The sequence below is a fragment of the Megalobrama amblycephala genome, linkage group LG18 (assembly GCF_018812025.1).
Source record: "Megalobrama amblycephala isolate DHTTF-2021 linkage group LG18, ASM1881202v1, whole genome shotgun sequence".
Taxonomy (NCBI): domain Eukaryota; kingdom Metazoa; phylum Chordata; class Actinopteri; order Cypriniformes; family Xenocyprididae; genus Megalobrama; species Megalobrama amblycephala.
In genome coordinates, this window is record NC_063061.1 from 21,524,135 (window position 1) to 21,540,258 (window position 16,124).

Sequence of the window (16,124 nt, forward strand, 5' to 3'; positions counted from 1 at the left end):
TTATAGTGTAGGGGGTGGGACTCTTCAGATTCTAGAGAGCATTTGATTGGACAGAAAATCTGATGAGAAGCATCAAAATCGTTGATCCATATTGGACTGAAGTGAGAGACTGTAAGTTTTGAACGCTTACATCTAAATGTTAATTTTGTCATTGTTTCGGAGCACACTAGCTTATTGATAAACTTAGCTAACAAGCTAAAAAGCTAAAAACTTCCATTTTGATTTCATGGGCACTTTAATCTTATTTTGTAAATCAAGAACAACTGAAAGAGTCATGTAAATAATTCATTAGTTAAAACAAAGACTTTATATATAGAAAGACGGTGCACTCGTATTATTATGAATGGAAGAGAGTACAACGCACAATAGGTTGTTTGCAATCACGTGGTTCTGGTGACGCGCGAAATACCGGTGGAGGGCAAGCAGTGAAAATTAGAATGGAAGAGATTGGGAAAAGTCCTTTCTGTGTTGGTTTAGAAAGGTATAAACAGAAAATCACAACATATGTTGGACGTGATCTTTATGTTATGAAGATGAGCGACCTTCCCAATGAATTGAAAGACTTTCCTGCCATCGAGGAGGTAGATTTAGAGAATGTAAAGCTGCCATCACGCCGCGTTCAGTTCTAGTCTGGGTTTGTTTACATCGTGCTGCCTTTCTGCTAGCGAAGTTATAGGGCAGTATTTTTGATGTTCTGTCGCGATTGTGAAAAATGTTGTCATTGTAAGTCATTTATGCTGAATCGAGAATTGCAACAGGAGCTCACATCGTTCAAAGAAAAAACTGGACAGTGTAATACAATTGTTGCATTTTATACGTGTAAAAACACACTAAGGGAAGCAGGTTGAGGAGGAGACACCGTATTTCAAATCTAATAATGTCACTGATTTAACCCACTCCCTATCACTCAATAAAATAATCACATAGCTGAAAGCGTTGTCTTTGTTGTTGAATCGACTTCTGTCAGCTTGTTAAACATTTATTTATTTGGACATTTTCTACCATATGATGGCTGAAGCAGCAGTGCGTGACACTGTTCTCATGGTAACCAGATCAACATTGTGAACGGAATACAAAACTGAAGTGAAAACATCAAATTATCATTCAATGCGATAAAATAGCTTCTCTTCCCTGCAAACGATACCATGAGGAATGTGGATATTTAACCAAGTCAAAAACAAATAAGGTAAGCCGATATCCATATTCATTTCAGTATCAGCAGACGCAAAACGCTATTAAAGGCGACAACTTTTAAAGTTGAAAAACGATATAAGTTATAAAAACGGTATAAGTTATGTAAACGATATAAACACCTTCTGGGTTCTTGATTTTATCGATTTGAGCAACCATAAACGACGCAAAACATACGAATTTTGAGTTTTTGATAGGATTCCTATATAGAAAATACACTCCCTGCCCTCCAGACTCATTCGCGCTGCTGCTGTGACGTCATGTGCAAACAACCTATATGGTGGAATAAGTCCCGCCTTCTAAATAAGAGCCAATCACCGATTGATAAAGTCATTGCGTCACTGCAGTGGCTGTTAGAAGCTCTGGTTCCTATAGAAACAGTCAGACGTGTGCTATCTATAGAGAAGTGCTTAGGACTACACATGCGCATTAGCTTGAGCCAGCCTGAAAAATGCTGTTTTTTGACATGATTCGGGCATTTAGAAACAAAATTTATGAGACAGTTGTCAGATTTCACAGGTGATGTCAAATATGAAATTTAATCGAAAGCTTGGCGAACAGCTTTGGAGAATTTGATGTTTCCCCATTCAAAGAGATAGTACTTGCATGCCCGAGAGGCATTTCAAAGATGGCCGCCGATTGAAACGACTTGTCTCAAAGGGAATTTGGGTAAAATCAGTAGGTACCCTGATGAACATTCAGTTTCTTAATTTTAATGATAATGCCCAATTTTTAAAATAAACAGGATACAAATAACCAGTGGGGCCTTCGAAAAATTGTTGTGGACAATGGGTGGCCTTGGAGTAGAACCACTGATTTAGCATGCTTATATAGTGTGATGTCTACAGCGTTGGTCTTAGGTCAAGTACAGTGCCATTGTTTCAGAGTCACTATGTTTTTTTCCTTGTTGCGACAGGATGGCACAGCTGGTAGATAACCTGCTGAACTCTGATGTGTTTAACCACTCTCGCACACAGGCCCAGCATACTAACGGTATGAAAGTACTCCTGTTTATACACCTTCAATATACAGGCCTGCTGCCGTAACTACAGACCCGCCCCTGAAACATAATGCTGGCTTTCAGCAGAGAGCGAGTCTGACTGACTGCTGGATCCAGCAAGGGGGAGCGAGATTGAGGGAAAGAAAGGGAAATTGAGGTACAGAAATGGGAATAAAAAGAAAAATTCCCTACTGATAACACCAGCATATTGTGTTTTGGATGCTGGTGAGCCCAACCAGCTTCATCAAACAATATGTTTTTGGATAGCTACTTTTTGCTACTGTCTACCAGTTACATAAACACCAAATCAGCAGTTTGTGTGTGAAAGAAAAGCTCAGTTTCACAACCTGAGCTGCCTTGATGCCTACTGCCTACGTAGCTGTATTCTGAGGTGACACCCTAAAGGCCCCGATATACTCATGGCGAAGTTCTTTTTTTAACTATTCGCTCAGGGATAAAAAGAAGTTTGAATACCTTTACAGTATATCTTTCAAATGTTAGTGAATATCCCAGCGGCATTTAGATGAATGTGTTAATATGGACCTATGGTAGAAAGCAAACCTTTCCTGGAAAGTTTACTCTGGCAAGTTGTTTCAAACTCCTGAAACAAACTCCAAACAAACTTTTGGCCTGATTCTGTTCAAAATGATGTCACAACAGTTTGTTCTTGAATTTTGATTTTGTTTGAACTAAATCTAACCTTAACGGTCATTGGTTAAAGTAAAATAACATTTTGAGTAATTTTTATTGACACTTTTCACTTTGCCATCTTGGATGTATTTCATTGAGTTTGTTGCAAATCTCCACAAAAAGCCTTAGAATTTGGCAAAAATTTGTTATCTTACAAGACAGCACAATTAAGTTGGATAAACCTCCACATCGGGCCTATAATGCTTAAAAATTCTCTTTCCATAGGCAGCTCCCTAGGTTATGGAACAGAGCACAAGAGCGAGTTGAATAGTCTCTAGTTTGTGCGTCAGCGTCCTGGATATATTACCTGGAGTCCTGCTGGGTAATGCTCATGTACAGTTCCCAGGTTGTGTCCTCTTCAATCGCACCATGAGGCACCAGCAAACTCACACCTAGCCAAAGATAAAAGTTAGAAATCCACACACACACACACACACACACACACACACACACACACACACACACACACACACACACACACAAACAAAACCAAACAATTTATATGATCCAACAGCATGACGGAATGGGTCTTGGATGCTAAACTGGGACAAACAAAGTTCCTCTTTTGGAAACACCCTTAATTTCCCAGAAGCCCTTTCAGTGGGATGAATAGTTCGAAGCAAGCCTAGAATCGTGAAACAGCAGAATATTTTTCTTCTGGGACTCGTGCATGACAACATGTCTTCTTAAAAATAAATTCAAAACCTCCCTTATGAAGGACTGTGTACAACACACATGAGCACACACCTTGTGAAGTCACAAGGCACCTGTAGAGTTGTTAGAGTCACTATTCGGCTGTAAAGGTCTTAAAGAGGCTGAACGAGAACTCCAGCATGCTTCAACAGATGCACTAGCCTCTAACCTTTCTCACACACTTCTGCCAGCCTGTCAAGACTCTTTACTGCATGTGACAGGATCAGAGGTGGAAAAGAGCAAGGGAGTATAAAGGAGAAAGAGAGAGAGAGAGAGAGAGAGAGAGATGGACCCTAGAGACTCCTAAATCAATGCCGCCCTGCTGGTCTGTCTGCCTCTCTGTCAGTTGCCCCCTCTCTAAGCCGCTGGGTGCTGTGTGCACAGCCTCTCTAACACACAGCACAGCCACTGGATATACTGTGTGTGAGAGAGAAAGAAAACAAAGAAAAGCTGGAGAGAGAATAAAGAAGAAACTGGTGCGTGTACATATTAGCTTGTCTCTCCCTAGACTTACGAAGCAATCATTTTAGCCATAAATCTGCCAGGATATGACAACAATCAATTGTTTTATTATTTTTATTTTTTATTACTGATTAAATGTTTGGGCCATTATCAATTTATGGACCATGATGGAAGCAAACATTACTCCAGAATGCTCTAATTTACCCCAAAACTACCCCCCCCCCCAAAAAAAATCAAATTTACCGTTTCAAATGAACAATGGTCCGTGTACTTTAGCGTCCATTCCTTTTTCGTTTTTTAACCACGTCAAGAAAAACAAAAAACGAACGGTTGTTGTATTTTTAAATGCTATGGTGAATACCAAAATTTAAATTAAAACCGAATACACAAATTTCATGTGCACAAAATAAATATTGACTTCTTTTCAGATTTTTGTTTATTACGTTTTGCATCTTTATAAACCAAAATTAAAAAAGGACCGATGGAAGTCGAAAATATGTCAATTCTTTTGTAAAATTGTTGTTTCTCCCACACTTTCGTGAGCCATGTCTCTGAAACATGATAATAATTGACTTGATTTCCACCCCATTCTCACTCACGAGGGGTCCGATACTGCCGCATGTCCAAGAGAATGCAATACTGCCGACAAACCAGTATGTCACGCTTTGTTCAGTGATAGTGATATTGGAGGAGCAAATTCACTACTTATAAGCAGCCCCTATGAACACAATTAACACGTTAAGCTTTTTCCTTGAAAATAAAACACAGTTTTGAAGAAAACACTTAATGGATTAAGACACTGATATTAAATAAATGACCAATAAAGATATGCAGACAAATAGGTCAGGCCGAAGGCAACGCGCTTTCAATGTTTAGCGTTATAGAAAACCGTTATAAATGCTTAACGTAAAAATATTGTCCTTCCACTTTGTTTACGTTGCCGTTGTCTTAGCCTTAGATGCTGTTGATGACAAGAAAATGTGTGAGAAAATAGCTTCTCCCTGGATGTTGTTTTAGGATTAAGCCACATAAAGCATTAATGTCCCAGCGACGCGGCTATAACGCATGGCTTTCAATGAGAATTCAGAAACATTTCATGTCAAACCTCCACTGGAAATTTTGTCTTCATGAAATTGGGGTATAATTTTGTCATCATAACAAATGTTGGTATATTTTCAATTTGAACAGCATAGCTAAAGTGACTCCTAATCCCAAACAATTTCTCAATATAAAACAATATAAAAGACAGAGCCAGACGAAAAAGTCACAGTAATTTAAATGTCGTTTTGGCCTTTATTAATATAAAAAGAGTAAAAAGCAAAATTGAGAACACAAGTGGGAACTCGATCATGTTAGAGCGCTAAAAAAGAGGCTATAGGACTAAGGTTTAGAAATGTAATGTATAGGTTAAAATATAAATGTAAATAATAATAATAGTAATTTAATTAATGAAAATTAATCAATGTCATTTAGGCCGGCTCTTGAAGCGAGTAATTGACGCCAGAGGAAAAGGCACTAGAGGGCGCTTTAGCGTCTGTGAGTATGACGCAAAACACTGTAAATTAAATTTAGCTTTTTTACATATTAAAAAACAAGTTGTATATCATTTATATTATTTTTAACAAAATAATAATCCTGCATAAGGAAAATTTGTTTGTATTTGCTAATTCTATTCATCAGTGTTAAAATAAAAAAAAACAAAGAAACCGCATTTTCCATATTTAATTTCTGGTTTAAAAAAGGAAAAACGAATGGACGCAAAAGTACACGGACCAACAATTCAATTTAAATTCTATTTTCAATTTCTATCTGATGATCTGAAAGCTCTAATTTCCAATATTCTAAATAAGCGTGAGATTTTCTGTGTTTGCTATGGACTGAAACTAGCCTCTTACTGCAGTTTGCGTTTTTTTCTTCATGTGTGTTTGATTCTCTCTTGCTTCTTCTTTAAAGCTTTAGTTCACCCAAAAATGAGTACCTTTCTGGACCTTGAAAATTTAATCAAAAATATCTTAATTTGTGTTCTGAAGATGAATGAAGGTCTTACGGGTATGGAACGACATGAAGGTGAGTAATTAATGACAGAAATTTCATTTTTGGGTGAATTAACCCTTTAATCTAAGGCATGCATTAAGTGCAACCACATTTACACACCTGCGTTGGGCACCACCAGTCGTCCTCCTCCCTGCCCGAACACCCCACTTGTCCTGAGCGGCCGTTTGCCAGTTGTCATACTAGAAACCAGCGTTGGCTGAACAGGGGCCAGCTGAGTCTTCCCCCTCCCACCTAGCGTGCCCCCTCCACCTCCTATCTCCTGCACCATGCCGCGAGGAAACGTTTGGGAAGGACCTTTTGCGTGATATTCCGCCCTCTCGGACACACCGAGGGACACCATGAAGGAGCTGTGAACTTTGACCTTGAGGTCAGGGAGGGGGTCAAAGAGTGCAGGTTCAGGGATGAGCTCCTTCTCCATGGAATCAGGGAAACAGATGGGGCTGGTGTAGGTCCGTGACACGGTCAGGTCTGGCTGCATGGAGGAGTTCATTAACAGAGGGTTTCCTGGAACACAATATTTGGTAGACTAGTAAATGACACGATCATCTGTTTTGTCTGGATCTTTTAAGCTATTCAAATATAAATGAAAATGCAATTCATACATAGAATGACTTGAGCACACATCTTCTGATTAACATGCATGTCTTACAGATTTTAATAACTAAATGCATCATGTGATGGCTCACACGATGAAAGAATGTTTAGAAGTTTGACAATTTCACTGAGAACTCTTGAAGGATCAGCACCACATCCTCTTGTACCACTGTTTGAAGAATATATCTTCCAGAATTTGGCAGTAAGTTTTGGGAGATAAATTTTTAGTCCATCTCTGCAAGACAGAACTTTCAGGACAGGAGTTTTGAACTCCAAAAACTAACTAAATTCTTCAAACAGTGGTACAAGAGGATGTGGTGCTGGTCCTTCAAGAGTTATTCTCAATCTGTCTGTCTATAAAGCCTATTAAAAAAAAAAAAAAAACAGTATTTATGTATTTTACTACACTTTGGTATGCGATTCCTAATAAATGGCGGTCATTTTTTAGGATTCTTTAACTAACCTAAGTCTCTGAGATCCTGACACCTTGCACTTCTGGAAACTCCAAGTTGGTTGCAGTTTTGGAAATTGGTGACGCCGGAGACGGTAACACTTTACTTGAAGGGGTGTGCATAAGACTGACATGACACCTTCATAATCTTGACATGACACGTGTCATGAATATGAAGGAGGTTTTATGCATGTTTATGACAACTGTCATTAAGTGTCATTCGCTCAGTTATGTCATTTTTAATGCAAAGATGACAATGTTTGAGATGTCTTTGTTACGACAACTTGACATAAACCGACACATCATAACCTGTCAGTGTCTTTGTCATGACAACTTGACATTAGCAAAACATCATAACCTGTCATAAACATGACATAGCAGATTAATTATCAAACTTAAAAAACTACTTAGCTTTATGGGTAAACATTACATTATATTATTTTGGTAACACTTCAGTATAGGGAACACATATATAAACGATTAACTATGACTTTTCCCTCAATAAACTCTTAATTTACTGCTTATTATAGTTAATTGTTAGGTTTAGGTATTGGGTGGGATTAAGAATGTAGAATAAGGTCATGCAGAATAAGGCATTAATATGTGCTTTATAAGTACTAATAAATAGCCAATATTTTAGCCATATGAATGCTAATAGTAATAAGCAACTAGTTAAAAGACCCTAAAATAAAGTGTTACCATTATTTTATAACAGTGTCATCTTTTTTAAGAAATTTGAAATTGTCTATTATCTGACCTTCTGTTGGTGGGAAAAAAAAAAAAAAAAAAAAAAAAAAAAACATGAAATGAAAAATAGTCATGACGCTGTTATAAAATTATTTGTCAGAGTATTGTCACTTAATGACATTTTAATGACAAGTTCAATTTGTACCACTGTACTTGAGCTCAAGATACATATTCATGACACTATTATAATGGCCTCATGACAGCCAATGTCAAAACCAACCACATGACAGTTTAATGTAATGTTAACCCATAAAGCTAAATAATGTCAAGTTGTCATGACAAAGACACTGACAGGTTATGATGTGTTGGTTTATGTCAAGTTGTCATAACTCGGACATCTCAAACAATGTCATCTTGACATTAAAAATGACATAACTGAGCGAATGACACTTAATGACAGTTGTCATAAACATTCATAAAACATCCTTCATATTCATGACATGTGTCATGTCATGATTATGAAGGTGTCATGTCAGTCTTATGCACACCCCTTCAAGTAAAGTGTTACCGTATTTTCTTCTCCACCTGTTTTTGACTGACCCTGCTCTCCCAATGAGTATTTCACTGTCCAATGGTCATGCTTTAACTTTGCAATTTCTAGTACTGCATTAGTATTGTATCCTTTCTCATGGACATATAATATTTTTTTGACTTTTCAGTCTGTAAAATCTCTTTCGGCTCATTTTATCTGTAATCAGAAAATCAACTTGTTCAAAAAATTTATAAAAACCAACACGAATACAATGAATGAGATTACAAAAAACGATTTCTCCTTTTCATCATCGATATCCTTGGATTGACACAGACACAGCTTGAAACTCATTTGTGTGCATCAAAGACAAATTGCAGTGCTTTTATTGACTACATTTTTAAATGTTGGACCTTAGATCATACCTAGATGATCTAGTTGTAAAGTGAATAGCAGATCTATACACATAAAATTGCGGTTTATGTTGATGAGTAGACCTTCACAGAATCTGAGCCTGCATAATTCAACTAAAAGCTCTACATGTTTCCAAGGAATTTAAACATCCATCATTCAAAAAAATGTCTACATTCCTGGGCTTTGCATGTTTGTTTATTAAATCATTTAATATTTAGTAGACATTAAATATTTATTGCAACTTAAATAATTTAATAATGATTTTAGTAACCAATACGGACATAGTACTCTCTGCATCTTTTAACAGATTTAAAACTCTTCTGCAGAATTCCATGGACTTTGAAGTAACATAAAAATGTCATTATTGTGAATAATTTCCTTATTGTTGGCTGCAAGTCTAATACATGAATGTGTCCATGATTGGCTCAAGATTAAAAAAAAAATAAAATACTTAGTATATAATATATATATATATATATATATATATATATATATATATTATATATTAATATATATATATATATATATATATCTATATCTATATATATATATAAACACACACACACACACACACACACACACACACACACACACACACACACACACACACACACACACACACACACACACACACAACAGTTCTTTCTGGTTCTGAAATCTGATCACTCCTACCTTTTCACTGTTTGTGGCTCTTTGTTCATGGAGGCCAAGCAAATCTACCATATTTTTTTTTTTTTTTTTACAAATACTACACTTGTTGTGTTGTGTTAATTTCCTGTTGACATTTATAATGGCTATCGTTGTTAATTTAAACATTGTTGTTCAATAAATATTATTTTATAAAAATAATATGTTGTATTTTCTATTGAGAAAGAATCCATTAGTGCTTAACATAGATTGAGTGAAAGTTACATTAATACACCATTAGATGGCGGCAAACTTTACGAGCGAATGAGACTTTTTAATTGAAAGGGACTTTTGTAAACAAAGAATGTTGTTTTAGCTCTGTTATGGAAAACTCTCTTAACAGTAAAAAGGACAAATACAAAGATCACTTTCCTCAGCGGACATTCAAATGAATTTTTATAATAGATATAATATTATAGACATCGACCAGAAAAATGAATGTTATATTAGACAAAGGTAATGCTTGCTCAGGCAATCTCACTCTCTCTCTCTCTCTCTCTCTCTCAATATTACTGTACAAAATACAAGTTTCAGTGGAGGGACTCAACATTCCTTCATTACTAGTTTTAAAAGTGACGTTTTAGAATTAGTAATTGGCGGAAGGAAGTAGTTCTGCACAAAAGAGGGTTTTAAAGACACTCCATTGTTATTTCTTATTTATTTACACACTTGTGCCGTCAAACTGTTGTATAAACGCAATTTCACGCTCCTAGCCATGCGATATGGCTGTATATCAGCACGCTGTGATAACCTATGGCCGAATCACAGCTGTGCAGATATACAACCATATCACACGACTATGAGTGTGATATTGCTCATATATAAACACACATACAAACACACACTATATTTTGCAAGACATGGTGTATAAAGAGACAGATGCTTTCAGTGCTTTCCAGATGGTGGGCGGCATCTACCAGCAGGGTCTCACTGGATCATGGTAACCAGCCAAACCTTGATGTGTAGCCCTTACAAAACTCTTAGCGTAAAATTGAGTCAAAAACATTACTTAAAATGATGAATTATGATGGAACCGAATGTCTCCAGTTTTCAAACTAAACTATCAAGACAAATGCAACAACAATCTTTCGATTATTAGAACCAGCTGTTACATCAGTGTGAAGTGATCCCACTTGTTTCATTATGAGCTCTGCTGAGAGCTTTGACAGATCACGAAAACGCATCACACTCACACAGACACCCCTCAATCTGTTTTATTCATCGAAAAGCAATGGCTGAACGAGAGCACTTTCCTAAGAGAGGTGGTGAAAAGAGGTGTGAGAGGGACTCATTTTCTCTTTCACAGATTGGACTGAGGCCCAGGAGGATAGACTGCAGCTTGCACTTGAAACCTCTCTTTTGGCAGATCTATTCAAAATCTAAATGTGTGCGAGTTGTCACGCAAGGCTAAAGGTTCCGATCTCCATGACAACAGTTGTCTTGCTTGATATGAGTGCCTATCAAAGTCGTTCGCTGCTGTACGTGTATTGGCAGCGCTGTCAAATATCTGTCGCCTAGGCAACATGGTTATTGCAACGATATACATCCACAGTTTTGTGGAGTCGTAAATGCGTGAGCAAATGAGTTAAGATTTCCATAGTGATAAGATTTCTAGGCAAATATTTTAGATGTATTTAAAGAGAACTGCAACTAGCACATTTCAGTTCATTAAATCCAACTATCCATTCATCCAACCATCCATCATTATTGCTTTTCAGCAAATCAAATATGACTACTGTTATGTCACCTTATTAATATTCATGAGCCAGCCTGATATGGTTTATAATGTATCTTTCCCACTTTTTGGATCGTTCCTGCTTATACTGCATCCATCTATCCTTTTTTTCCATTTATCCATCCATCATTTCATTGATGTTTCTAAGCATTTGATGGGTACACTGTGGCATCTATCACCTCACTGTGTTGAGCTCCTCAACGAGCACTTTGAAACTTCCTGTCGAGACATCTGGTGATACGCGTGCGTGTTTGTGTGTCTGTAGTGATGGTGGTGTTTAGTGGGCCGAGGAGAGTGATAGCACTGCGAGCAGGCCCTATTACTGAACAGACAAGCAAGAGAGAACTAGTGCTCTGCTCTCTGCACCCCTCCATCAACATCAATCTCTTTTTCTGGGGGCGTCAGATGGGCCAAAGGAGCGGAGAAGAGAGACATGGAGAGTAAATCAACTAACACCCTCTAGCTCTGGTTTAGACGCAAGGAGACAAGAAACAGAGTAAAGTGAGAAAATGTTCTACAAGAAGTTTGTAGAAGGGAAAAGTCATCTTTTTGGCATGGTATCTTTTTTCTTCTAGGTAAACATTAGGAAAACATTGGGTACAAAATAAGGCCTGAAACTAAATGAATTATTTTCCTTTGTCTTTTAGTAAATGGTCAGTGAAATGAGTTGCATGAAGGGATAGTTCAAAAAAAGATTAATGCTTACATTTAGTTACAAAAGTTATTCAGTCAAGAGTAGCAAGTGAATTTCTTTGCCTTTTGTTCTTTTATTAACATGACAGACAGCAGCAGGAATATTAGACTGCTGTCACTTTAAGAGTTCACGCAGGGATCCAATATACTGTTACACAACTTGCATTATCTTTCTCAACTAACAAAGTTCCATAACATGGCCATTTTGACACAATTGTGTGTGTATTTGACAGTTTAAGCTCAGTAAGCCACTCATTTTGGTACTTGTTACTCACAAGCTGCATGAGACTGAGAGGCGTCATAGGTGTGCTCCACTAATATATAGATAGTGGTGCGCATGCTTTTGGTATGAGCACAAAACTTGCAGGAATTAGTCAAATTATTCGCAATACGAGCACTATTTAACTGGAGCGAAAGAGACGAGTAAGTGAGAGGAGGCGGGTGTGTGTCACTTCGCCGCCGCCGTAGAGAGCAAGAACGCACAGCTGACATTATTGCCTGTGCTGCTGGCAACAAAACAGAACGGCTCGGAAGCCACGCACTGGCGACTGACGCTAGAGGATCCGGTCTTCAGTGTCCTTGTTAGTGTGCCTACTTCCCATGCCAGAAACTCTGGTTCGAATCCTGTTCGGAGCAGTGTAGGTAGAACCAGAGGGGTTACATTGGTGCTGTGACCCAGATGGAAGTGAGGTTTCGGGAGGTCAGTGTAACGGAGGCTAACTAGTAATGCTGCGTTCACACCAAACAACCGAATAGAGCGTCAAATTCGCGTCTACCGCGTCTAGTTTGCCGCTTGAACATTTTGAATGCATTCTATTTCGCTCTAGACGTGCGTAAAAAAACAAGCGTTTGAAGCGAAATTGACGCGCGTCCGAGGCGAAATCCGCTTCTTGTGGGAGGGGCAAGTGCTAGGCAGTTGTCTGTTTGCAAGATGGCTGATGTTGATCGTGCGTTCATCAAGAGAGCTACCGCTTTGTATTCACGGGTTGATAAACGTGTACGTGACTCAAAAGTGAAATGTGTATTTACAGCTTACCAGGTTGCCCAATCTCCTCACCGACACTCTTCCAAGCGAGGTCCTTTTTATTCCTGTCTCTATAGAAGTAGGCCTATGAACATGTGTCATAAATCTCTGGGTGACTGCTCACTGATAATATCGGTCGTTCCTCCATTTTGAATGAGTGACTCCGGGCGGGCCTGCCGCCACAGCAGCAAGCAGGCTCCTGATTGGTTAACGCGGCGCGAATTCACGGCAAAGTTAACATTTTTCAAAACTCGGGCGTCAGACGCGAATTCGTGTCAAACGCGTACATGCACAAAAAGCGAACTAGACGCGCGAATGAGGCGAATTCGCGCCGCGAGACCTCCAGACGCGCGTAAACGGGTCTTTACATTGACTTAACATTGAAATCATTCGTGCCAGACGCTCTATTCGCGTTTGGTGTGAACACAGCATAAGAGCTTTTTGTTTGAATAAACCTCATGCCCCAGCCTCAAAAGGCATGCTAGAGACTGTGGTCTTTAGTGTTCTTGTTAGCGCGCCCGCCTCCCATGCCAGAGACACAGATTTGAATCCATCTCGGAGTGGGTCGAGTAAGACCGGTTATATTTGGTGCCGTGACACGGATGGGAGTAAGATTTAGGGGGGGCGAGTATAATGAAGGCCAGCTAGTAAGAGCTGTGCTCGTAAAACTTACTCCCCTGGCCTCAAGAGGCACACTGGTAACTAACGATAGAGGATGCTGTCTTTAGCATCCTTGCTAGCGCGCCCACCTCCCATGCTGGAAACTCTGACTCGAATCCTGTTCGGAGCGGTGTGAGTAGATCCGGAGTGGTTACATTGATGCTGTAACCCGAGTGGGAGTGACGCTTCGGGAGGTCAGTGTAACGGAGGCTAACTAGTAAGAGCTGTTTGAATAAACCTCTTGCCCCTTAAAAGGCATGCTAGAGACTGTGGTCTTTAGTGTCCTTGTTATCGTGCCCGCCTCCCATGCCAGAGACACCGAGTTGAATCCATCTCGGAGTGGGCTAAGTAGGACCGTTTATATTTGGTGGCGTGACCCGGATGGGAGTAAGGTTTAGGGGGGTGAGTGTAACGAAGGCCAGCTAGTAAGAGCTGTGCTCGTAAAACTTACTCCCCTGGCCTCAAGAGGCACACTGGTGACTGACACTAGAGGACGCGGTCTGTAGCATCCTTGTTAGTGCACCCACCTCCCATGCTGGAAACTCTGGCTCGAATCCTGTTCGGAGCAGTGTGAATAGATCCGGAGTGGTTACATTGGTGCTGTGACCCAGATGGGAGTGAGATTTTGGGAGGTCAGTGTAACGGAGGCCAGCTAGTAAGAGCTTTTTGAATAGACCTCTTGCCCCTGGCCTCAAAAGGATTGCTAGAGACTGTGCTTTTTATTGTCCTTGTTAGCAGGCCTGCCTCCCATGCCAGAGACACCAAGTCAAATCCATCTCGGAGCGGGCTAAGTAGGACCGTTTATATTTGGTGGCGTGACCCGGATGGGAGTAAGGTTTAGGGGGGTGAGTGTAACGAAGGCCAGCTAGTAAGAGCTGTGCTCGTAAAACTTACTCCCCTGGCCTCAAGAGGCACACTGGTGACTGACACTAGAGGATGCGGTCTGTAGCATCCTTGTTAGTGCACCCACCTCCCATGCTGGAAACTCTGGCTCGAATCCTGTTCGGAGCAGTGTGAATAGATCCGGAGTGGTTACATTGGTGCTGTGACCCAGATGGGAGTGAGATTTTGGGAGGTCAGTGTAACGGAGGCCAGCTAGTAAGAGCTTTTTGAATAGACCTCTTGCCCCTGGCCTCAAAAGGATTGCTAGAGACTCTGCTTTTTATTGTCCTTGTTAGCAGGCCTGCCTCCCATGTCAGTGACACTGAATCAAATCCATTTCGGAGCGGTTCGAGTAGGACCGGTTATATTTAGTGCCGTGACCCAGATGGGAGTAAGGTTTAGGGAGGTGAGTGTAACGAAGGCCAGCTAGTAAGAGCTGTGCTCGTTAAACTCAGTCCCCTGGCCTCAAGAGGCACACTGGCGACTGACGATAGAGGATGCGGTCTTTAGCATCCTTGTTAGAGTGCCCACCTCCCATGCTGAAAACTCTGGCTCGAATCCTGTTCGGAGCGGTGTGAGTAGATCCGGTTTCGGGAGGTCAGTGTAACGGAGGCTAACTAGTAAGAGCTGTTTGAATAAACCTCACGCCCCGACCTCAAAAGGCATGCTAGAGACTATGGTCGCCGGTTTGAATCCCACTCAGATGGTAGGTTGTGTAGGAAGTAAATTATATGACCATATAACACTTTCATCACAGAAGTCTCTCTTTCTCTCCCAGTCTCTCTAATGCTCCCACTTTCCCAGGCACCTCCCGCACTAATGAAAGTTCTACAGCCATGGAAGAGAGAAAAGAAGAAATAATACTACTGGGGTAAGAAACCCAAGAAATATGAATGTAATTCAAAACTTTAACATTTGAATGGAGTTTGCGGGTTAAACAGTTCAAGCTGAATTAACTGTCGGAAAATGTGGAGAAAATAGAAAGAAGTAATCAGTTTTTTCATAGTTCTAACATGCAAACACTGTAATTATGTCATGAGTCATACATACACTTGGGGCAATTTGACGCTGTTGTTTTCGCTCACCTTGCCTGGCACTTTTGAAGCTGAAGGACTGAAATCCTCCGGTCAGCGCAGACGAGTCAATGACATCAACACCATACTCGCTCTGATTCCGCCTGTACAGTGTTACAGCGATGACCAGCACGACGACGGTAACTACGCCGGCAGCCAGACCGGAGTAGAGCGCCACATCGTTATTGCTCTCCATTTCAGCTAGAAGAAGAGAAAATGATTTTGAAGAGAAATACAAGATGACAAAGCAATGACTGTAGTTCTTTGAAAATGATTATATAAAGGTATTTGTTTATTTGCTCCATCAAATAGCTCAGGGATCTCATTTTGATGTACACAGATATGACTCCGCCACAAAACACAGGAAATAAATTACATAACCACAAACACTTTCATCACAGAAGTCTCTCTTTCTCTCTCAGTATCTCTAATGGTCCCACTTTCCCAGACACCTCCAGCACTAATGAAAGTTCTCTAGCGATGGGCGATTACAATCAGCCCTCAACCGCACACCTGACTCTCAACACGAACACACGCAGCGAATCTGGCAAAGCAAAAACCGCAAACCTTCCACAGGGATTTCGTGACAACGCTGCTCATTATA

At 39.9% G+C, this 16,124-nt stretch overlaps 1 protein-coding gene across 5 annotated transcripts in view; it reads right to left on the minus strand.

Annotated features, from left to right (window-relative positions):
• unc5da (unc-5 netrin receptor Da) overlaps positions 1-16,124 on the minus strand; it is a 247,173-nt gene that overhangs the window by 29,788 nt on the left and 201,261 nt on the right. For all 5 annotated transcript variants that reach the window (XR_007181237.1, XM_048165904.1, XM_048165906.1 and 2 more), the window contains 3 exons: positions 15,533-15,721; positions 6,191-6,595; positions 3,189-3,273 (listed from right to left, as the gene is read on the minus strand). Coding sequence is in view for 4 of the 5 variants with exons in the window: in XM_048165904.1 (XP_048021861.1) it covers positions 3,189-3,273; positions 6,191-6,595; positions 15,533-15,721 (679 nt within the window). In the remaining variant the exon portion in view is untranslated. The remainder of the gene's footprint in view (positions 1-3,188; positions 3,274-6,190; positions 6,596-15,532; positions 15,722-16,124) is intronic.